The 25,564-nt window shown below is 40.7% G+C and overlaps 1 protein-coding gene across 1 annotated transcript in view; it reads right to left on the bottom strand.

The window, feature by feature from the left end:
- The window catches only part of LOC145994803 (uncharacterized), a 308,553-nt gene that overhangs the window by 21,870 nt on the left and 261,119 nt on the right, over positions 1-25,564 (bottom strand). Inside the window, exon 3 of the mRNA XM_083131108.1 lies at positions 14,602-14,816. Coding sequence (XP_082987234.1) covers positions 14,602-14,816 — 215 coding nt within the window. The remainder of the gene's footprint in view (positions 1-14,601; positions 14,817-25,564) is intronic.

The following is a 25,564-nucleotide window of genomic DNA, read 5'->3' as shown; positions in this document are numbered from 1 at the left end:
ATTTCCTGTCCTCCAGCCTCGCAAGCCTTGCATCTCAACTTGGCGACGAAGATCTTGTGGCCACCAAGCAAAAATGTTTTTCGGGGAGAGATGAGAATTTGAATCTGTTGCGTCGCAAGGGCGTCTACCCCTACGAGTACGTCAACAATTTCGACAAATTTGACGAGACGGAACTTCCACCCCGGAAGGCATTTTATTCTTCTCTCACGGAGGACGTCTGTTCCGAAGAGGACTACGAACACGCTCGTAGTGTATGGACGGCATTCAATTGCCAAACTTTTCGCGATTATCACGATCTTTATCTGAAATTGGACGTGACACTTCTGATGGATATTTTCGAATCGTTTCGTAAGAGATGCATCACGATATACAAGTTGGATCCTGCGTATTTCTTCACCACGCCGGGATTGACTTGGGAATCGATGATGAAATATACCAACGTGGAACTGGGCCTCATCGCAGAGAAGGAACAGTATGCTTTCATGGAGAGTGCGATACGCGGTGGCATCGTCCAATGTCCCCGACGCCATGCTCAGGCAAACAACCCTCATACGCCTGGTTACGATGCATCGAAGCCCAACACCTATATTGTCTATTGGGATGTCAACAACCTGTACGGCCACTCCATGTCCCAGTGTCTTCCCATCAGCGACTACGCGTGGATGACCGAAGAGGAACTCTCCTGCGAGGATTTTCTCAACTGGAGCGAAGATAACGAATGGGGCTGTTTCTTGGAAGTGGATCTCGATTATCCCGAAACACTTCACGAGAAACATCATGGATTGGCCCTGGCCCCCTCCAAAAAGAAGCCACCTGGAGGATCGGAGCCAAAACTCATACTAAGCATGGAGAACAAGCGGAATTACGTTCTACACTACCGACTCCTCCAATTTTACATAAGTCACGGCTTGCAGTTGAAGAAAGTTCATAGAGGATTGAAGTTCCGACAGAGCAAGTGGCTCGAACCGTACATAGTCGAGAACACGCGACGCAGAGCGCAATCGACATCGCCTGCAGACAAGGATCTGTACAAACTGTTCAATAACGCCATCTACGGCAAGACGATGGAGAACGTGCGTAATTACATTGACGCAACGTTGGTCACGGACGAAAAGAAATTTGAAAAGATCGTCGCATCCCCCTACTTCAAAAACTTCACCATTTTTGACGAGAATCTAGTATTCGTCGAGAGGAACAAGAAGCAAGTGATGCTCAACAAGCCGATTGCCATAGGTGCTACTGTCCTTGAACTATCAAAATTGCACATGTACCAATCGTACTACGATCAGTTTCAACCTTTTTATGGAGATAACATCCAAATATGTTACATTGACACGGATAGCTTCATTTTTCTAATCCAAACACCAAACCTTGAACATGATCTGACTAAGATGAAGCATCTGTTTGATTTTAGCAACTTACCACCAGGCCATCACTTGCATTCGACAGAAAACAAAATGACGATTGGAAAGTTCAAAGATGAAACGGCTGGTAATTACAGCAGCGAATTTGCGGGGCTTCGTGCCAAAATGTACTGTGTAAAGATTACAGAAGAAAAAGAGATCAAGAAAGCGAAGGGGGTGGGAAAAATAAGTACCAGCAAATTTAGCATGCAAGACTACAAAGAATGCCTTTTTCATGGTAAAAGGCAACTCAGCACCGATCATCGCATTGCAAGTAAATTGCATGATTTGTACACGACGCGCGTAACCAAGGTGGCATTGGATGCAACGGACAACAAGTTACGTGTTCTCAATTGTCAAATCCACACGCGAGAGTGGGGGCACTACAATAAAAGCGATAAATGTGACGTGTGTTAACCGTAACCTCATAGCCATGAAGTCCGCTGTGTTTTTGAAGAAGAATAGCATAGGGAGGAAAAGAATGAAAGGGGGAGCCCTCGGGCGATGAAAAATAAGAGTTGAATTTAATGAGCCTCGCTTTGGAGCGGGCTTAACAGCATAATAACAGGTTGCAACTTTTCATCGCCCGAGGGCTCCCTCCTTCATTCTTTTCCTCCGTATATTTTGAAGAATAGCAAAAAGCACGATGTGTTAAATAACTAACAAGGACAATGAATCTCTTTGGTTTTCGCAAACAAAGCAAGATGGACACTCCATCAGCAAATTCTAATAACCTTTTACCTTCCGTGTTATCTAAACTCAATGGTCTACTAATTGTACATCTTAATAGTATATGGACGGAAATAAATAACGATGTGGGCAAGATGTTTTATGTTTTTAATAACAATTTACATTTCTATGAAATTCCGATCGACGGGAAACTTCAAATCACCGTGAATCCGGAGAACGCAGGCGAAATCAAAATTTCTACCGGCAAGAACATTTTTCGAATGAAGCACGACAAGATGCTTTCTAACATTACGTACGATGTGTCTGCAGGAGATTACCTGTACGTGGAACTCCTCGGAGACTACGACAAACTTATTCCTCTCTTTGTAGAATTACGAATCGTCTATCCTATTATAAATAACCGTTAACAAAATGCCTAACGACATTTTCGGCAACACCAAGCGTGTAGACCATGCAGAAGAGATTCTCATGTTGGACATTCGAGTTAAGAAGTTGAGGACTAATTTGATTGCTTTGCAGGAAACCTTAAACAAAAGTTTAGAGTCGGAAATCGCTACGCTCCAAACGCAATGTCTCGACCCCATTCTGAAAATCGATTCCGAACTGAAAACGCTGATAAAAAATTATGTCGACGTACCTTCTTACGACAACGTTCAAAATATACAGTTGAGCGTGGATTCGCTTCAAAATGATTTGGCCAAATTACAGCAATTTCAATCGAAAAATGAAGATTTGGAAAAATTGAAACTCGAAATCGAAGAACGAACTTCCGCAATAGAAAAGAATTTCTCTGAACTTCAAACCGTCGTGAACGATATTGATGTAGAACGCTTGCATGTCGTCGTTTCCAAATTACAAGAAGAATTCACCGGCACGTTGGAAGAAATTAAATCCAAGTTGCAGACTTTGGAAGATACAATGACGAACCTACCATCGTCGGACGAACTGCAGGTCATCGGTAAAAGCGTCGCGAACATAAAAATTCAACTGGAGGCTTATCAAGATTTCGAACACATTCAAACCACCATCGCTACGCTTCAGGCGTCTCTGGAGTTGATCAACGAAGAAATTAAAAATATTCACGCTGAAGCAAGTGTGTTGACGAGTATTCAGGACACGTTAAGCACGGTTCAGCAGAAGATCCAATATTTGGAAAATTTGAACGTCGAATCCAATCTTCCTCATTTTCATCACGTACTGGACAACATACAGGGTGACTTGGAATCGTTACGGGCGAGCGTGCCTTCGAGCGAAGATTTGGAAAAATTGAAAACGGCGGTGACGGCACTATCCGATTCGAGTGACATCAAAAGTTCGTTGAGCGATCTCGAGAGTAAAGTGGCCAATCTCCCTACCTCCAAAGAATTACACGCTTTGAAAAGGAACATATCACGTATGCTGAAACGACTGGAAACGGAAACGACGAACGTGGAACAGATTCGAGACGAACTTGCTTCGCTGGTGTCGACGCTACCCACTTCGCAGAGCGTCGCCGACCTTCACACGCAGTTTACAGAGATGCGAAGCATCGTGAACGATCTTACCGAGAAGAGCTCGAAATTGAATCAAGTCGAGAACCTTCAGAACATTGTGGTCAACATCAGAGATCAAGTTGGAGTGCTGGAATCAACGCAGGAATCAACGCTGGCCTCTTTCGGTGCCAAGTTGCAAGAACTCAACGAAAGCTACAAGCAGTTGAACGTGGAAGTGAAAATCAAACCGTCATTTTCTACCGTAACGGATACCATAGTTGAGCATTTGGTGCCCGTACAAAACACACTGGGTCAGCTTCACAGCAACCTCGTTAGCATCGATACTAAATTCGCTAAACTGCATTCTCTGCAAGCCATCGAAATCAACAGCGTACCCAATCAACAGAGAATCTCCACCTTCGTCGAAGGTAACAAACTGTACATGTTGCATCCTTATCATCCGTACTACAAGTTTCTCCTCGATGGTACGATTCAGATAAACGAATTTTCGTACTGGTCTCACGGCAGAAAAGCTAGCGTTCCCACCATGACTTTGATATCGAATCGCGGTGTCCAGAAAGCAGGAAATATTCCTCTGGCACGTTGGAACGAAACGCGCAACATATATGAAATACACGAAGACGAAGATCTCACCGTTTTCGACGTGAGTGCCGGCGATAAGCTGATCGTTCAAAACACGAGCGAAGTACCACCCTCTTTGAATCCCATCACGCTTGTGCTTCTCTTCAAACGTAATCTCTAAAAATAATAAAAATTTCTAGGCAAGCTATCGTCCAAGAATTGCATAAACCTGCACGCCGCAACTACAAACGTTTGGCTGTGGTAACCAAGGGAATCGACGACCTCTGGGAAAGTGACCTCGTCGAAATGAGTAGCGGCAAGTTAAAAAACGTGCATAAATTGAACAAGGGCAACAAGTACCTCCTCACCGTCATAGACACATTTTCGAAATTCGCATGGGCTCTACCTTTGAAGGCAAAAACAGGAACGTGTGTCACGGAAGCATTCAAGACAATTTTTCGCGAAAGCGGCGGCAGACGACCTCGGTTTCTGCACACGGACAAAGGGAAGGAATTTTACAATGCCGTATTCCAAAAGTTTATTCGGAAACACAACGTTCAACATTACTCGACCTTCAGTGACGTCAAGGCCAGCATCGTGGAAAGATTCAATCGCACTCTGAAATCGCGCATGTGGTCACGCTTCACGCTTCAGGGAAGCTACAAGTGGGTCACTATTCTTCCGGAACTTGTTAACGACTATAATCACACACGGCACGCAACGATAGGCATGAAGCCAGCTGACGTTACCAGGTCTGACGAGCAACGTTTAATTTCTAGCGTTTACTGTCCAAAATACACACCCACGACAAAAAAAGCTAAATACAAAATTGGAGAACTGGTGAGGGTCAGTAAATTGAAGCGAACGTTCGACAGGGGTTTCACACGAAACTGGAGCACCGAACTTTTTACCGTGGTTCGAGTTCTACCCGGGAACCGTCACACGTATATAATAAAGGACAGTGGCGGTGAAATTTTATTGGGGCGCTTCTATGAAGAGGAACTCTCTAAAACTAAATACCCCGACACGTACCTTATTGAAAAAGTTTTGCGCAAGAGAGGCAACAAATTTTTGGTGAAATGGCTGGGACTTCCGGAAACAAGTTGGATCGATTCAAACGAAGTGATTCTATGAGTACGTGGAATGTTGTGAAACGTTTACCTAATTCGGAAAGTCAAACGAAGAAAAAGAACGGCGAATTGCTTCCCGACAGCATCCGCTGTCTGATCGTAGGTCCTTCGGGGTGTGGGAAAACGACACTGCTCGTGGACAATTTTCTCCTCGCACCGAATTGGTTAGATTGGAAGAACAGGCACCTGTACGTGTTCTCGAAAAGTTTGGAGCAATCCAAATACCAGCAACTGATGAAACTGTACGATGGTCTGGACATTGCAACGTTCGCCTCGGAAATAAAACCACTTGACGATTGTCGTGAAAATTCAGTCGTTGTGTTCGACGACGCCATCCTGGAAAATCAAAATGAAATTCGCAACTTTTTCACGCAAGGTCGTCACAAAGGAATGGATTGCTTCTACCTAGCTCAAACGTTTTCCAAAATTCCAAAACAGTTAGTACGCGACAATGCTAATTTCATATGTTTGTTTCGTCAAGATCACACCAACCTCAAGCACGCGTACGATGACTACGTAGGGGGAGACATGAACTACAATCAATTTTCGGAAGGCTGCTCTTCTTGCTGGAACGCTGACGATTTCGGATTCGTGACGATCGACATGACGAGGAAACCCAACGACGGAAAATACAGAAACAAAATCAACGACTTTCTAAACGTTGCAACGTTGTGAGAAACGACGTATATAAATAACGTCATGAGGAAACGAAAAATTGAAGACGAAAATCTCAAGCTTCGCGATTACCTCGCGAAACGCTTCAAAGGTTGGAAATCCGAAAATCGCGGATTCTACGAAGAGAAGAAACGTCAGGATCAACCTGTGATTGATGCCATCAGCGGTCTAGGTAAAGAAATTAAAAGTGTCACGGAACAAAATAAAAATTTGATCAATGAACTCGTACCGCTCGCAGCTAAAAGTTACGCTGTACCCACGCCTATTTCGAGCATTCCTTCGACGCCATTCGAACTGAAGGATGCACCGGCACGACGTCGAGCTATTGGTAGCACCTCGTCTTCGGATAAAATCGAGTTGGGACCTTTGGCACGAGACTACCTGAGCACGGGGAAATTCGACAAGGATGAAGTGTTCGGATTGTATCCCAGCATGGAAACCAACGAAGGCGGCGGTGTGGTGTGGAAGATTGGGAAATCGAAGGTGACCTTCGAAGGCAACGACATTAAAGTCAATTTAGGCGACAAGGATAGTTGGAACAGGTATCCGGGTACGGTGGGACTGTGGGAACTCGTTGCCAAAAAGCAGCCGAAAGATTACACCGACGAAGATTACCAGAGTTACAAGGAAATTCTGATCATGACGGATGCCTTGTACCAAAACAACGACGCCTCGCAGAATAGGGTGAAATCGAGCAGCGGCGAGAAGTACAGGAATCTCATCAAACCGATTTGGAACCAGGTCAAAACAGGCAGCGGGGTCAAACGCTACAACACGTTACCCAAAGAATTCGTTTGGGTGGACGACGTGAGGAAACTCGTGGACCGATTGTTGGTGATAGCCGGCGAAGAGAATGCAGGCAACCGTAATTTCTACAACGAGAAGGTTGGCATCGTGGACATGATCAGCACGAAACTTTCCAACTTCATCGTGAACGACGACAAGGGCATAGGTTACCTCATCAAAATCATCAACACGCTGCCTCCGAAATTCTGGAACGTGGCCGAAGGAAAGGGACTCGTAAACGACATCATCAACAAGTTACCTTTCGAGATGCATTTACCAGGCTACCAGTACTGCGGACCGGGTACCAAACTCGAGAAAAGATTGGAGAGAGGAGACAAGGGTGTGAATCCGTTAGACGCCGCATGCAAAGATCACGACATCGCCTACAACACCACGCAGACGGATCTGGATGCACGTCACGAAGCAGACAGAAAGTTAGAGCACGCAGCTTTCGAAAGATTCGTCAGCAGAGACGCATCGCTGGGTGAACGGGTCGCCGCACTGGGTACCACCATCGCCATGAACACGAAACAAAAATTGGGGTGGGGTATATAAATAACATACCGTAAAAAATAAACATGTCTCGTATAACTGATTTGCCACCCGAGCTACTATCTAAAATATTCAAAAAGATAGTAAACGGAGATGTTAATAAACTTGTAATCATAGCAAGAACGACGCCGGAATTTCGCATCCCTTGTGAAATGGTTCTCAAGGACCTTCTTCGGGAGATCAGCGGCCTGAGGTATGGTGATCTCAACATTCTGCTTTCGGCTGCAGGGGAAGAATTAAACGAGAGGTTGGACGAATTGCACGAGGCAAGGCAGGGAAGAAGATGGTATACTGATGATTGGTACAAGTCTATGCAGGAGACGGAAGATATCACTACGCACATCCTCGCGTTTTCCGAAGCACGAACTTTCTTCCTGTGTTAAAAAAATAATAAGATATATACGTATCAAAAAAACTTGATATATAAATAACACACATCGTGAAAAAAATAATCTTCGGTATATATAAATAATACACATCGTGAAAAACAATTAAATTTCTCTCTAACACTCTGAAATTTTTTGATATGACGACTGAAAAAATAAGTGAGCTCCAAGCATTAAAACAAATGCTAAATTTGTCATTTGAGTATGTAAAAATTCGGGAATTGGAAGTCGACAAATCTTACACGATAACTTCCGGTTCAATCGTTTCTACCCAGTATGGTCCCAAGGTACGCCTGTTGCTCAACGCACAATACAGTCTATTTTTACCAGATCGATACGCTAACATGTTATCCGACGAGAAGCTATCTATTTTAATCGAGAACAAAACTCGAATCGTGTACAAGGGGACAAAGGAACGTCTTGGCAAGAAAACGAAGCACGTAATAGAATTTGTGTAACGACTGCGAGGCCTTGAAAATATATAAATAACATACCGTAAAAAACTACACAAGAAAAAATCTCAGAATATATATATATAAATAACATACCGTGAAAATAACACATAGAGCATCAACATGAAGCCCAAGGGTGTCGTGTACCAGATACCATATTCGAATCTAAAAAATCTAGGTACCATCGATGGGTTACTCACCAAGAAACAACGCGAGAAGAAACGTTCTTGCTTGTCGAAAGGACATGGAATGAAATTGCTGCTCAGTACACCTCAATTGAAAAGGTTGCAGCGTTCGCGGAAACAGCAAAAAATCGGAGGTTTCATATTCAGCAACCCGGCCATCCTGGCAGCATTGGGGGCCGTTGGAAGTTTGGCCGGCGGAAGTGCCGCCATTGCGAAAACCGTCATCGACTCGAAGAAGAACAAGGCGGAATTGGAAGAACAGAAACGTCACAACCTGGCCATGGAGAAGAAGGGGAAAGGTATAACCAAAAAACAAAAAAGCAACCTCGATGCTTTGAAGAAATATAAAAAAAAGAAACAGAAGCACTCACCAACCGAGACATTGAATCTCTGATCGAACCGTTACGAATCAAACACTTCAGAGGAGTTTTCATGTCCGACTCGTTACCTTCAAGCGTGAAAAGAAGAGAATGTGGAGTAGTCAACTTGGACGGTCAAGAAAATCCAGGCACGCATTGGATATGTTACCACAAAAATGATGATAAAGCATTCGTTTTCGATTCTTTCGGAGGTGTTCCACCTACAAATTTAATTCATTATCTGAAAACGAGCAAAACCTCTATATACTACAACGACGAACGCATTCAAGATTTCGGAGACGTGAACTGTGGTCATCTCTGCCTCTCCGTGCTCGCGTTTCTCTCTAAAATAAATAACCCTACGATCGAGGATTTCCAGAAAGCATTGTGGAACCTCAAACAGCATCACTAGGATGGGTGTGTTCCATCTCACGAGCGAATCTTCAATCTTGAAACTCACGCTGCACGACGACATTGTCTATCCTAAATCCGTGGCTCTGCGTGCATTCTACAGCATGTACCTCATACCTAATGTTACGCAGCACAACAACAAAATTAGCGTCGGAAGCGAACACATCGTCGTCACGCCAGGACAATACAATCTTTCCACTTTGCAAGCTCAGTTACCCAAAGGCACGTACTTTTCTCAAAATTCGGTCACGCACAGAGTGGAAATCCTGTCGGCGACGGAGACCGTGGACCTGGGCACCATAGGAGAACTTTTAGGTTTCGAGAACAACACAAAACTCGAAGCTGGCATCAAGCACGTAGCAACCAACATTCCTAAATTTTTGGCCATAGAGACTTTGAACGTACACTGCAACGTGGCAGAAGGTATGATCACGAAATCCTCGGACGGATTACTGGGAAGTCACAAGCAGACGGGAATCATAGCCACTTTCAAACCAAGTTCCGAGTTCATGGAACCGATCATCTACACGCCCTCTTCGCCGATCTATTTTCCAGTATGTCGCAACCGCATAGACGACATAGAGTTGGTGGTGACGAACGAGAAAGGAGACGTGGTGGATTTCGCAGGTGCCACAACTACTGCCATCGTGGAGATCAACGTATAATAAATAACCATACATGTAAAATGGAGCAAATCGAAAGTTACGAATTGCAATCTTTCCCTCCCAACCGTCGCACGTTCGCCAATCTGAACGAGGCGAACAGGGAGGTCGAATACGACGTTGACGTAGGCGATGGGTTCATTCATCCTCACAGAGCGGACCTCTACCTTCAATTCGACGTGGTGAAGAAAGAAAGCGGAGACACGTTTCCCGCACCAGCAAACTTGATACTCGTAGACAACTTCGTGCCTCACCTGTTCTCGCAGGTGGAGGTGAGGAAACACAACACCGTCATCGACAGAATAGATTATCCAGGCATCACGTCGACGGCAGTGGGAACATTGAAATTATCCAAAACAGACGCAGCATACTATCAGGCGGGAGGATTCGAAGCGGGGACCAAAATATCGACGAGAAGTCACACGGTGCTTTTTCCCATGCGTCTGCTGCCTGGTTTCTTCTCGGACTACAAGGAGATCATGTGGAAGGGAGGACTGAGAGTCACGTTTCGAAGAGCGGCCAACGACAACGACGCACTGATGCGATACGCTACTTTGGGCCCGGACGGCACCACGCCGATAGCCAACACTTTACCCGAAGCAGCGAAATGCGTCATCCAAAGCATGGAATTGAGAATGCCGGTGGTGGAATACGAAACAAACTACGCCCTCAAGTACAAAGCGGAGATCTTGAAAAGTCCCCAGGTGCCGATTCACTTTCACGGTTACCAGTGCGTGCAAAAGATGGCGTCCGGAAGTCACATGGAATTCGACGTGACGACGCAGTTCAACAACATACAGTTCGACATGCCAGATTTCGTCGTAGTGCTCTTTCAGACCGGGAGGGACAAGAATCAGGAAAAAGATTCCAGCAAGTTTGACGACTGCAAGATCAAGAACGTTTATCTGAAGAACGGACGCAACGAAGTGTTCCCGCGCGAGAATTACAACCTCGACGTGACCAAAAACGATTACCTCAAACTTTACGAAGCTTACACGGCTTACAAACGCGTGACCGAGGGAAGTGTGGACATGTACTACACGCCCAGCGAATTCAAAGCACGGAGACCCATGACCGTCATCAACACATCTAAGAGGAAGAAGGTGGTGGTCAACGATCGAACCAACATCAAGGTCGTCTGCGAGTTCCACGATGCCTTGCCCGAGGATACCCTATGCAGTGTCATCCTGATTGCAGAGAAGTCCTTCGCCTACGACGTGAAGAACGAGAGGGTCACAGAGCAGTTTTAACAAGTTTTTAACATCTTTTCTTGCACAATAAGTAATTTTTTGGACTAGCACAATCAGTTACAATGGCACAATACGAATTTCACTAGTTCAGATCAGTTACAAATGTCAATTTCATTAGCTATCACTTACAATATCTTTTTGCACTATAGCACGAGACAATCAGAAAATTTGCACAAAAAAAATTTGTTGTTGTTTTTACACGTGAAAATTAACAATAAAATTTCTTTTTTATCGTTTCAGATGCTGTCGAAACATCAAAAACATATACACACACACTAGAAAATAAGCATGCAACTTTATTTGTAACACACACACATACATTCTCCATCTTCATCAAGAAAATATTATAATAAACATAATTATTTTTATCTATCTCATAATAAAACTCTATATCCAAAAATATCACAACATCAAATAACACTAGAGTCGTTAGTACACGTTGCATGCATTACGGAGGTCCTCTGTAGGGTTTCATGGAAGTTTGGGGGAAAAAATAAAACACGTGAAACTCTACAGAGGTGCGGTAATCTATAACCGCAGCCATTAGAAAACTTTTACATTTTTGGTTGGGCACCACGCACCCTGGCGAGGTTATAGGGGCCAGGCATCCTAAAAAACAACAATAATTATTTGTTTGTTTGTTTGTGTTACAATACATAAGCGCGCGCACGTATGTGCGTGGCACATCGTTCCCTCCCCGAGAGAGAGGTTTACGTAGGTCACGATATATATAAACATTTGGTCCCGGACTTGGAAAATTACGATAAAATACACTCATCTTTCAAAAATAAGAGGATGAGAGGAGAGGTTTACGAAGGTCACGATATATATAAACATTTGGCTCCGGACTTGGAAAATTACGATAAGGTGCACTCATTTTTCAAAAATGAGAAGATGAGAAGATGAGAGGAGAGGTTTACGTAGGTCGCAATATATAAACATTTGGTCCCGGACTTGGAAAATTACGATAAAATACACTCATCTTTCAAAAATAAGAGAATAAGAGAATAAGAGGATGAGAAGATGAGAGCGCGCACGTGTGTATATGCCACATCCTTCCCCCCCGAGAGAGAGGTTTACGAAGGTCACCATATATAAACATTTGGCCCCGTTGATTCCAGCACTCCAACTTCATCTCTAATGTTGACGACAATATTCTAAAGGTAGAGAGAATGAGAGAATGAGAGAATGAGAGAATGAGAGAATAAGAGGATGAGAAGAGAGGTTTACGAAGATCACGATATATAAACATTTGGTCCCAAACTTGGAAAATTACGATAAAGTGCACTCACCCTTCAAAAAATAAGAGAATGAGAGAATGAGAGAATGAGAAAAGAGGTTTACGTAGGTCATGATATATAAACATTTGGTCCCAGACTTGGAAAATTACGATAAGATGCACTCATCTTTCAAAAAATAAGAAAATAAGAAAATAAAAAAATGAGAGAATAAGAGAAAGATGGGAGGATGAGAGGAGGATGAGAGGAAGATGAGAGAATAAAAAGAGAATGAGAAAGATGAGAGGATGAGGGGATGAGAGCTCATCTTTCACTCATCACTGCCTTTTTGCACCCGTGAAACGTCGTCAGCGTAATAAATGAGGCGCGGAACGGGGAGAGAAAGTGAGTTTTTCAACTTTTTGTGGTCGTTTGGTCAAGAAATCAGAGTTGCGGTCAAAGGCATATTTTACAACTACTTATAGGGTCTCGCAATGTTAGCCTTGGGCTTCCATGTTCACACATACATTCTCGTAAATCCGGACCTGATGACGATGATAATAAATTGTGTATTCTACAACTACTCTGAGCAGTGGCGGCGATTGGGTTTCAAAACTTTGGAGGAAAGAACAGTTTACTTTCCCTTGATATATAAGGTTTAGCATAGTGCAGGAGCAAAATTTGCAAAAGTGGCGGGGGGCAACTGCGACCTCGCCACCCCTAATCGCCGACATTGACTCTGAGGCAAAGTGTATCGTATAGAAGTTAAATGTCATTATTTTTTAGAATTTTAGAATTTTTAGTTTCTGTTTATTCCTGCTGCCTGGAAACGATGCTGAAATGCTTTTCCTCTGTACTGAAGCTTTAGTGACATTTCAATGTAGCCAGCCAGTGTTTCATTATAGTGTGCCGGCCCCCGTGGCGGAGCGGTTAGTACCAGGGTTGTTAAGGGTCCAGGAACCCATAAATTCTAATGGGTTCTATTGGGTTCGCACAATTTAATTTCGGTCCCAGTTGCGTATTGTTACAAAGAAAGAAGGTTCCTGGACCGTATTTAAATTGATCCGGAAAAAGGTTCCTGGACCGAATTGAAATGCTTTAAATAAGAAAAGATTATAAACTGTCTGGAACTCATTTACGTTTGCTGATTTTCTCTCTCAGTCCGGGATTGAATTTATTTACAATTCCTAGGCCAGGGTTCACCAATCAAAAGTTGCCTTCTAAAAATGTCCGCGAGTACGTTTTACATTGGAATGTCACACTGCGGTTGTAGAAAACGTAGCACAGGTAATAAATCAAAACGCTGTTGTTCTCCCGTGGGCCAGGTTCAAATACTCCCTTGTCGAACAGTTACTGTACATAACGCAATGGACTATATTAGTGTGGAGTTACATTGAATTCAAACAAACTCGTCACGTGTTGCTCTGGCATGCGATCCAGGAACCGCAGCCTGATGAGGTAACATGAGGCTGCTGTGTTCCCAGCAGATATCACAACAGGGTACGTACGGGCAGTGCTGCTACTACAACCAAGTGAAGGAACGCGAGCGAGAGAATGGGGCTACATGGAGAAGGAAAACGTGATTCCATGTTTCCGTTTCGCCCATTCCTACCATGTAAACCTTAGATTCTCGAGAGAGCCAGCAACTGGATTAGTCTTTCATGATCACAAGTGGATAATTGTTTATCGTCAGGTCCGTATTCGATCCAAGTTGCGTGTTGTTTCATTTCAGTATGGAACTTGGACCCTATTTAAACTGATTCGGAAAAGAAAGTTCCTGGACCGTATTTAAATTGATCGGTGAAAAGAGGCTCCTGGACCGAATTGAAATACCTTACATATAAAAAGGTTCTTTACGGTCCAGAACCCATTTACGCTTGCTGATTTTCTCTCCTGGACCGGAAATGAATTTAATTAAAATTCCTGTACCTTTAACAACCCTTGTTAGTACATCGCGCTACGACGCCAGGGGTCCCAGGTTCGAATCCCGGCCTGAGCATGGGTATTTGTGAGTGTCCATTCATCAATTTCATCATATCATCGCTCATTCCCATTTCGCAAATTAGGCAAAGTGGCACAAAAGCGAAGTAAAATAAAGCAAATCAATCAATCAATCATTATAGTGTGTTATGAATGCTCTGTCTACGTTTTATTTTACAAAAATGTCTTACACAATTGAATTCATTGACATATTGTAAAGAGGGTGCATTGTTAGGTTTAATTTCAATCAAGGCCCACTGAAAAGTAAGTTCTGTGTCCGCGTCGTAACAGCTAAGGACCAAGTCTCTCCAAGCTTTCCTTCATTGAATGTACGTACGCACATATTTTACTTGGGACACAGAAAAGTGCGTTACGCTACTGACCCAAGCAATTCTAATTCTAAAAGTACCTGTTTGTCGTTGGGACGAGAGTGACAATTGTCTCGAAGCCGTGGATGACTTCGGGACATCTGTCGAAGAACAAGGCGGGCGTCAAGTACTGGAATTTCTCACACCCTACGCCGGAGTCCAATGTCTCGTCGAATTTCCGAACCAAATCTTCCATGAAGGGGAAGGCGAAGGTGATGTGCTGCTTTCCTCCTCTGATAGAGAAGCTCTTGATCGCCTGGGAAGAGAAGAAGTAAAGTTAGAACAGCATTGTTGAAATCGGTGTTCGAAATCCGCTGTTACAAGCAGCAAAATGCGATTGTAAATTATCATGTCGCCATTTTTGGACACTGAGTGGAGCACTCGTGAACCTTCTGAGTTTGACTTGAATGAGGTCATATTGAACATATCCTGTATTTCTTTGTGAATTTTCGAACACCGCCTTGGGGTAAACTTTCCGTATCCGGAAAACGGATTTCTTAAAATTTACAGGAGAAATTACTTACAGAATGCAGTTTCTTTAGACTTGTGGAAGTTCGGGGAATTGTTTTCTCGCATCGTTCATTGAATTTTGCCGGTAAATAATCTATTTTTCGACATAAATGTGTGACCGATGCACGAAAGCTGTTGCATCCATTTCCTTCCAGCCGGATGTTGCCTGTGTGTGATGACGTAATCACGGTCAGTGATTCCAAACACGTGTTTTTGTAACTGAAGAAGGTACATTTCCACAAATGGTTTGTGGGGCTATGTGTCAATGGTTCGTGGGGCTATGTGTCAATGGTTTGTGGAGCTATGCAAGAATGGTGTGTGGGGCTAAGCATTTTTTTCTAAACCAATTTTTAACTATTCTAACCTAAACGTGACCCAACCTAACCTAACCTTACCGGAAATGGTTCGTGAGGCTATGCATGAATGGTTCGTGGGGCTATGCGTCAATGGTTTGTGGGGCTACGTAGGTAATTTTGAGTGGAGTGGGGTGGAAACACTGCATGCCGACTACGGTAGTGAAACTGTGACCGCAATTTAGCGTGTTACCGAAGGGGAAAATAAATGAACAAAACTTACTTCATACGTCGAAAATATAGATTATTTCCGTGAAAAAAGCGAAATGCCATATTCAGGAATGTTTCTCAATGCAGAATGTGTAAGTTGGAATATGGAAAGTGACATAAATAGCGAGTTTCAGGCGTTCTCCAGATACGGAAAGTTTACCCCGCCTAGAATCGTAGCGGGTTATGGTACGCAATAAGTAACTTTCTCTCAAATAACTAGATGGCATCTTCTTCTAACTTCCAACTTCAGATGCTATAGCGATATAGTTGTAATTAAGAAAATTGAATGAAGGTTAAATTTCTGGAACCAATGGAAACATTTCTTTTTTTTTTCTAAAATTAAAAAGAATCAGTAATATTAGCAATTACAACAGCAGTTTTTCCAATTCTCACAAATGTTTAGTAATGAATGAAAAGTAATATGAAAAGGTTTATTTCCATTATACAAAGTGCAATGTGATTAGGTTATTTCATTTCTGGCTCAAGATATGTATTGGTGCAAACTACAAGTTATATAAACCTAAATTAATCAAGCAAAAATGTACATTGCAAATTTAGTAGAAAGTTGAAATACAGTAGAAGTTTGTAATATTTAATAATGAATGTTATTAATATAGTTATATGTACAAGAATTTTTGAGGTTATTATAGAGTGACATATCTTTTGATAGAGGACATACTCGTACATCGCATGAAATCAACTTAGTTTTATATATGGTAAATGTTTACACATCAATCATCAGGACTAGATTCATGAAGCTAGTAAAACATCTACATTTTTCAAGAAATCATTTGTTTTCCTGACTTCAGTCAGAGCATGGCTTGCGAGAAAATCTCCATACCGGAGTGTTTATCTTATCAACCCACTTTCGACTTGCCTGCACTCTACTCTTCGCCGGTGGAACTAATTTCTTGGGAGTTGTGGATGCGACTAAGTTACGAAGCGTTCCGCCGACGGGTTGGAAACAAGTGAAGCGTGTGCGTTACGCGTTTATCTTTCGCGTGAAGAGGTGCGTAAGGAGTAAGTTCCGCGAGTGTTGGAAAACATCGTGAAGCTGCTTAATCCCACAGGAGCAGAGGAAATCTCGAACAGGTAAGGACATGCGGTGGAGATGATTCAGGAGTTAAGTCTTTTACGTACAGTGTTGATGAGTAAACCATTTGATGCTTTTGTTACATCAGAGATATTGTATTAAAGTCGTTCAAGTTTGCAGATACTTGCAAATGTTAATGAATTATCAATATGTAACTAACTAACAAGCTCTCTGGCCTTCTTAAACCCGAAGGCTGCGGCAACACAATCCTTCCAGCTGTGCCTGTTCTGGGCAAGATCAATCCAATCTTTTCCATCCTTACCGATTCCCATTAGGTCCATCTCAACGTTATCCCTCCATCTTCGTCTTGGCCTTCCTACAGGTCTCTTACCATCAGGTTTCCCAACAAGAATCCTGTAAACTCTTCTATCCTCTCAACATTGTCAACATCTACGGTAGTGAACAGGAAAAATACTAGTTTCGATTCTAGCTTATTATAGAAAGAGCAGGGGTGTAAGGATTAACGTTTTCTGAAATCACCCAAATGTCAACCTCACTGCCACGTAGTGGATGCTAGATTGCATTTTGCAGACTAACGAGGCTCTGGCGTCTGTACCTGCAAACAGGATAATGATATGTGGGGCTCGTCAGGTTTGTTATTGTCCATTCATCCCTCTTATCTTATGAACATTCATCCTCATCTTCGCGATTAGTCAAAATTGGCAGAAAAATGATGAAAAATAAACTAATTCAATCAATGAATCTATAGAAAGCGGAACACATGCATCGTGTGCCCTTGGCTTATTAAAGTAAAGTGCAAGAATGATGTAAACGTGACAAGATGACACACACACGGACATGTGTGTGTGTGCTTGCGTTCGATTCCCGGAATGGGTGATTTCAGGTGAGAAATTTTCCAGCAATGTCCATGCATGGAACGGCTCGGGGGTCCACCCAGCCTCTAATAAGGTGGTACCAGGAGAGTGATGGTAATCACATCACCTCCTCAAGTGGACAAGGTTGTGAATGTATGAGGGCCAACTCCGCAAATCCCCTTATGTCTTTACGGCATGTTGTAATACACAGGGGGTAGCTTTACCTTTGTTCACTTAAAGGTAAGTCTTATGGTCAGTTCTTTAGGGTCGTATCCTTTCTTCCCAGCAATATCAGATCATATAAAGCAAGTATCAAATGTAAAATACGAATCTTCGCATTCGAAAGTACGTCGGTATAACACTTTTTTGAGGGATGGATACTAAATTAAAATAATGTAACGTCGAATACTTTGTCCTACACTTGTTTATATAACAGTTGCTGTGTTGTGTCCTTTGCTTTCATTACATTAACAATTTCATTGAAAAACTCGATAGAATACCTGTTTGTCTGAAGCAAGATTGTTAGTGGTCTGAAGAGCCTTTGCCGAAGATTAGATTAACTCAGGTCATAAGTAAGAATATTTTCATGATAATGTTATCAATTGGTAGTCAAGTGCTGCGGGATTTCATTGTCGATAGGAGGAAACTTTAGTAGTGGATCCAGTCAGCGTCAAACTGTAGTTTCAACTCTCATTAACACGAGCGTTACTGTAGTCGTCAGAACGTTTCAATGTTTTTTAACACTCAGAAAAAAGAACAGATCTCTTCTTTACAGATCTTTCCATCTCTCTCTGTGACGCTACAATTCTCATCTAATCTTCATCATTCTCAAATCTTCATCAACATCATTATATCAATCTCAGACTAGGTCCTCCATTCACGCCTTGATACAGTTTTTTTTAAACTATTCTTCAGGGCATCATATCCTCTCGAAAATCCTCGAATTATTTAAGCTTTTAAACATATTCCTGATATTTCGTACTACACATAGCTCTTTTTAAACTTGTTCCATATATATATATCCTATATAATATTTTGAATCGTTCTTGTATTTTCTGGTGGGAAACATTTAGTGTCTTATCAAATTTAAGCTTAAGTTTATTTTGCTCTTTTATAATTGTAAGTTCGTATAATATACAGAGTGGTGCAGAAAAAGGTAACCGAAATTTTACTTTTTGTTTACTTTGTTTATTTTGTGTTATAGGAATTCATACACTTTACTATTCAAGTTAGAACTCTCTACCGTACAATTACATGTTCTGCATGCCTTCCTTCCTTTTGAATAACATATGTCAGAGAGAACTGATTGAATGTTTGTGCGAAGCTCGTGTAGAGTTTGCATCGGGTATTTTGAGGTATGGACTTCGAGATGGATAAGGAAACTCTTGACACAAGTTCCTCTAATGTCCTAACCATACGCAAGAAACTGGTTTTTATGGCATTGCATAGATAATTCCTTCGACATACGCCGTATGATTTTCTTTGGAGACTGGAGAGCAGGTGATTCGTGGTCGTCCAGAGCGTCCTGCATTATGATTATTCACTGAACCAGTTGTACTGAACATTTCCATCCACTGCAATATGGTTTTCTTTGGAGGTGCTCGTAAATGAAAATGTTTCAGAATTTCGATTACTTTTTATTTGAACCACCCTGTACTACATTATCAGGACGAATTCTCTCCTTATACTCTTATTCATGATGCTATCTTTATGTACAATGATACATCACACCAGATAAATAAAAATATGTCAATAATAAGGACTTACATTACGGCACGTGCTTAGCAAAATGATAAATTGCCAGATAAAAAATTAACAATGACAATAAAGGCATAAAACTTATCTCAACTAGGACATGTAAACAGATCATCTAATTCTTGTGTTTTGTAAAAATTCTGAGATATGCAAAATTGCATGAACTACTTAACATTTATTTTTCTTCATATTGTAGTTCAGATCGAATAATTTCATCCTATATAAGTGATATTCTCTTTTCAATATTTGTCGAAGATACTCGAGCTTATTGCATCCTAGATGTGATAGCTACGGGTAGTCTAGCGAAGAATTTAACTTCTTTGTAACATGTCTAGTAAGATCGTATTACTCCGTGACAAACGCATTCGCATTTGAAGAACATAGTTTCCAATTTTCAAAGTAATAAATGGAAAGTTGTTTTTAACTTCAAGGAAAATATAAAAAACAGGCCCGTACCCAAGATTCTTTTGAGGAGGGATGCCAGACCCATAGGAAGATTTTATATTTTTTTCTGGAGAGGCACAGCATGTCCAATTATGCTGTAAACACACACACACACACACACACACACATATATATATATACAAACAAACAAATCAAATAGCCTACGATAAGCAACGTACATATATATATATATATATATATATATATATATATATATATATACATATATATAGTATGTATGTATGTATTGGAGAGGAGACGTAGAGAAATTTGTTCATTTCGATGCTATGAATCCTTGAACAACGACATTTGGTTTTGCCAGAGAGCGAAAAATGTAGTGTGATATGGGTAATTTAAAATATATCTTACAAAATGTACGATTTTTTTATGCAAACAAATCAAATAGCCTACGATAAGCAACGTACATGTGTATATATGTGCGGTGTTAGATGAGGGTTCACCCATTTTGCAAAATCAAAGTTCCTGCCTTTTCCAGGTATTTTTACACCTTTCCAGACTTCTGTATAATGATTTAACTTGCTAATGCATAAGAGTTATACCGTGCGTCCATTTCGATCTGCAGCCGAGAGATTGGGAGAAACGTGGAGGGCGGCGCTGAACGGAGGTGCCGACATTTGCGGCCTGTAATGCCCGCATATTTTTATGGACATATGCAGACATTTATATAAATATTGCAAAACCAGCACTAACCTGTGTTATAAGAGTTGTTCTAAGTGATGTCCACCTACATTCACACATTCCTGGCATCGTTTGATGAAATTTTGATTCACACGCAAAAGTTCTTCTTCCGTAATTCTTCCTAGTTCTGCCCTTATATTGTCTTTTAGTTCGTCGATGCTATGAGGGTTATTTCGGTAGACTCTATTTTTCAAGGTTCCCCACAAATAATAGTCACATACGGTAAGATCTGGCGAACGTGAAGGCCATAAACCTCTTGGAATTATTCTGTCATCAAACACCTCCCTTATAGCGTCCAAAGAATCAGCGGCGGTATGGGCTGTGGCCGAATCTTGTTGAAAATACCCATATTGTCTCTCATTATCTGATAACAACTGAAAAAACGGCGCGAGTATTTGTGTGCGGTACCTCTCTGAATTTATTGTGTCTTCAAAAAATATAGGCCCTATTATTCTTTTGGCACTTACAGCACACCACACACCAATTTTTGCATCGTGTAACGGAACTTCGTGTATTATTCGGGGATTTTCAGTGCTCCAGTATCTATTGTTCTGTGAACAAACATGACCACGCAAGTGAAACCATGCCTCATCCGAAAAAATTATTAACTGTGGATCAACAATACCATCTACAATATTCTGCAAAACCCAATTACAGAAATTTACTCTAGTTACGTTGTCAGGGGGCCGTAATTCTTGCACTATAGAAACTCTGTACGGCTTTAATTTTAGTAGCTTAGTGGCTGTATGTGCTGATGATTTTGACACGCCCATCTCCTGTGAAACGCGGCGTAGAGGTTTGTTTGGAGAACGTTCTAACGCTGCACCAATTTCATCGAGTTTTGCTTCGGTTAGAATCCGTCGTTTTTGCTTAGGTGTTTTAAAATTTAACGATACAGTTTCTCGTAATTTAAGGACAAGACGTCTAACCGTATCTCTATGTGGAGGTGAAACGCCTGGGAATTTCTGTACAAATTGCCTACACACGTCTCGACACGAGTCTGTTTTCACGTAAGTGTCATACATAAAAATTCTTTGTTCTAACGTGAACCTTGCGGCTGGCATTCCAATCGTCTGACTGACGCAACACACATACACACTGCAATAACACAAACAAGTAACGACAAGTAACCAAGAATAACACTCTTGCGCACAGTACGAAATTAACACGCTCTTGGTTTACATCTGCCTGCCACTATATTCACAGCTCTGTAGTCGCGAAGGAACAAAAAACTTGAGCTAGGAGATTTCGGATTGCAAGGAAGCTCACGAACACCATTAGCTTTTAACGGTTCGTCTGCAGCGTAATCTTGATACAGTGTTGCACATTCGAAACCTCCAAACGATCCCCATCGACACAAAACTCTTTCAAGGATATAAACTTAAGCAGGACGTTACTGGTCAAAACTATGATTAAAATGTTTTACAGAGTATTATCTGTGGCTCTTAATATAATTTCTAAAGCGTATTTATTTGTGTATATAAGGGTGAAACTTGGAAGAATTACAGAAGAACTTTTGCGTGTTATAACACAGGTTAGTGCTCGTTTTGCAAGATGTCCACAAAAATAAGCGGGCATTACAGGCCTCAAATGTCGGCATCTCCGTCAGCGCCGCCCGCCACGTTTCTCCCGATCTCTCGGCTGCAGATCGAAATGGACGCACTGTACTTCAACTTTGCAAGTTAATCAAAATAATATATATTTTTAAAACATTTTTGAAAATAAATGGAAAATAAACTAAAAGAACGTTTTCATAAGCAATATTACCCCAAAAAGGAAGATTGTTGGGAAGAAAAATAAACGAAATGTGTTTTCGGATATCAAATTCTGGCTAGCAAAAATGCATTTAATTCCCCAAACTTTTCCAAGTTTGAATTCTTTTAAAAAAAATCCTGGGTTTCCAATTACCTTCTCACTCCTAGCCTGGTTTTCTTGACTTCTCGAGTCGTCCAGGACTTTAAGGTCAGTTCGAACCCTGAAAATGAATTATCTGAAGGGATACTCTAAGATTGAATTGTTCTTTTAAGTCCACTTTATGTACAGAAAGGTTATCGGCACTGGACCTACAGTTTAAAGTGGGATCCGAACCATTGTGCCTTGTGCCTCCACCGGATATCGAACTGGGACCTCTTGATTACATGGCGACGACTTTACCACTACGCTATCGGGGAGGCCCTGGAACGATTAAGGTAAGTGACTTCACCCTGGCATAATATTGTTCCTACGGCGTATTTTCGCTTTTAGAATCTTATTCGACCATAGAAATAAATGCCAGTGGCAACCAAAATGCTATTAAATGGGATTGCATACATGTGGGATAGAAATGCCATATTCAACGGCTTGTAACTGAATTTTTTTCACACTGTGAAAGCTGTTAGTGTTTTACAGGTCACACCACTGTGTATGTGTGTTCAAAACAATTACAAGTAAAAAAGAAGCAATGTTACAGTAGAATAAGTTCCGATTGACAGAATCTTGTAAATAATATTGTACTTAATTTCTTGAGTGTTTGGAAAAGTAACAGTGTGTGTTAAAAGTACTTTAGACAATTTTTGCCAAAAATATCTAGCAATGATTCTGCTGTGAAGTGGATTCTTCTATTTACATTAATCCTAAGCCATTGACTGGCAGAATCGACATCAGTTGCAGAAAAACCCTGATGTTGGAGAAAGAAAACAAAGTTTTTATCCTTCTGCCATGGGGGCTAAAAGGGGCCATATCTTGTGGTGCCGGTGGAGAGCTAAATGCCCCCTTATATGGTTGGTTTTGTATTGCAGTCATTGAGGATCCTTTGTTTCATAATGTAAATATTATACAAAATTCCTCTTTTTGTAAATTAATGTGAAAAATTAGTGACAGTGTAATTGGAGGAAACATTCAATAATCAAGGGGTTCCTATTTTTCGAGTGTCAAACAACTGTTTTTGACTCTCAAAAAAAAATAAGACAATTTTAAAAATGTACACATTATTCTCCAGAATGTCCTACATAAGCAGTGCATTGTCTGTAGTGTCACAAGAGTTTTTCTTTATAGTAAGTCGTGTCCCAGCAGAGACGAAGAAAGTCGTGAAATGAATTAAAAGGAATGAACTGACTAAATCTGATAGCCTTGCAATGTTTATAAATCTAAAATTACCAAATATTCCAGACTTCTGGAGCCTGTCTCTCTCCAGAAACAACTCATTCATTTGTGCAAGAACAAAATCGAAACACTTGAAAAAATTTCGTAGGTTTTATATGTGTTCAATTTTTTTTCAGAGCTCGAGGTGGGGCATGGCCCTCGTGCCCCCCCCCTTTGGGTACGGACTTCATTGTCAATATATCTTATTACCGGAAGCCTTAAAACAGGTTTCATTGTTACGATAAGAACAACAAACTAAGAAAAGTTATAATATAATGTGAAGTAAGATACGTACATTGTGGCAAAATATGAAAATTTAAACGATAGCAAAATGCCACATTGGGTCAAACCCAGATTTTTATGTAATATCAAAGTACAAAATATGTACATAAATATGTAACAATAATTGATGAAATTTGTACCTAAATATGTATTATCAAAAGGATATGTAGCTAAATATGTAGTATCAAAGAATATGTAATATTAATAATAATAGAGTATCCAAGCAATTTCAAGAATTCTGCGAGATATTTATTTTATTTGAACACATTCAACGTAATTTTAAAGACATAAGACTTTCGAAACAATTTGAATAAAAAAGCGTCTACAGAAAACAATCGAATGAAAATACATAGCTACTTTTGTACTTTCTGTACAAAGGAACATATTGTGTAACTCGCTCTGTACAGGAAAGTAGCTTTCTTGTCCAACGATGCCAAGTTTATACGTGCTTTGCCTAAACCTAAAAGCGAAACGAAAATATGTAATCAGAAAGGGGAGGGGAGAGAAACTCCAGCATATTTTGATAAATAACAGTTGCAGTAATATATATATATATATATATTTGTCTTCAGCCTGTCTTTCGACTTGGCAGTCAAGTTTAGGTGACGGTAAGCACTATACATCTCATTGATTAGAAAATATGACATCGCATGAGATACCAATTTTCTTCATCATGTTTCAGGGATCGAAAATATAGCAAACAGGATCAAGATTGGAAAAAATTGCCGAAATATGTTGTTTTGTGTAAAGTAAGTTATGTAATATGTATATAATATGTAATATCCTGGAAAATATGTAAAAATATGTAACATAAAACTTATGCAAAAATCACGTCAGTTATATAATTCGTTGACATTTTCCTGTTCAAAGTATGTATCTAGAAAGGAACAGAATATGTAATTACATACAAATCCTAGATCTAGTCATTACTTTCAATGACCTCATACGTGGTTTTTAAAAATGCATGATCACAGAATAGAAAATGATTTTGAGTGGTGAATATACTGTGTCTATTACGACATTCTAATTTATTGTAAATAAGTGCTTGATATTGAGTTCATGGAAGGATTATTATTCTGTGACTAACATCTAATAAATAATAGAAGCTTTATGTAAATGTTAGCAACATGTGTAGTTTTATTGATACTATATGACAGGGAATGGGCGAGTCTTTCGTGAGAAATAAGAATATTCCGAATCTGGTCATACACAATTCTGTTCTTAAAGTACAGCGATGGAAATCAGGTGTTCCGAAAATACTAAACCAACATAAATACTTTCAAAATGTCACGGAGAACCAGAACTGCTTCAATTCTCATTGTTATGTTGACTCTGGTAACACGCTGAAGTGTATAAACTGTTAATGATGCACTTCTTTAAATACAAATACACAGAAATACATCAAAGGTTAACCTTTATCATCTTCTGTTCTGTTTGATGCAATAAAATGTATGAATTGAGAAGACAGATACAGTAAATTTAGAGAAACCATAATTCCACGTTAAACTAATTGATGCGCCAAAATTACACCAACCTTGATTTGATGCAATTCGAGTTCTGTGTGCACAAATGAAGATTTTCATAATAAAAGTGGAAGTGAAACTGGCTACTGCCTCTATCTTCCAAGATGCCTTACGTAGCGCCTATATTTCACATCTTATCATGGAAAGATGTAAGTAGGGAAAATCTGGAAAATATAGACAGATGATATAAAAGTGGGAAG

The sequence above is a fragment of the Lepisma saccharinum genome, chromosome 11, assembly GCF_977018435.1.
Source record: "Lepisma saccharinum chromosome 11, izLepSacc3.1, whole genome shotgun sequence".
NCBI lineage: Eukaryota > Metazoa > Arthropoda > Insecta > Zygentoma > Lepismatidae > Lepisma > Lepisma saccharinum.
Note: the sequence above shows the minus strand (reverse complement) of the source record. Positions and strands in the feature narration are given on the sequence as shown.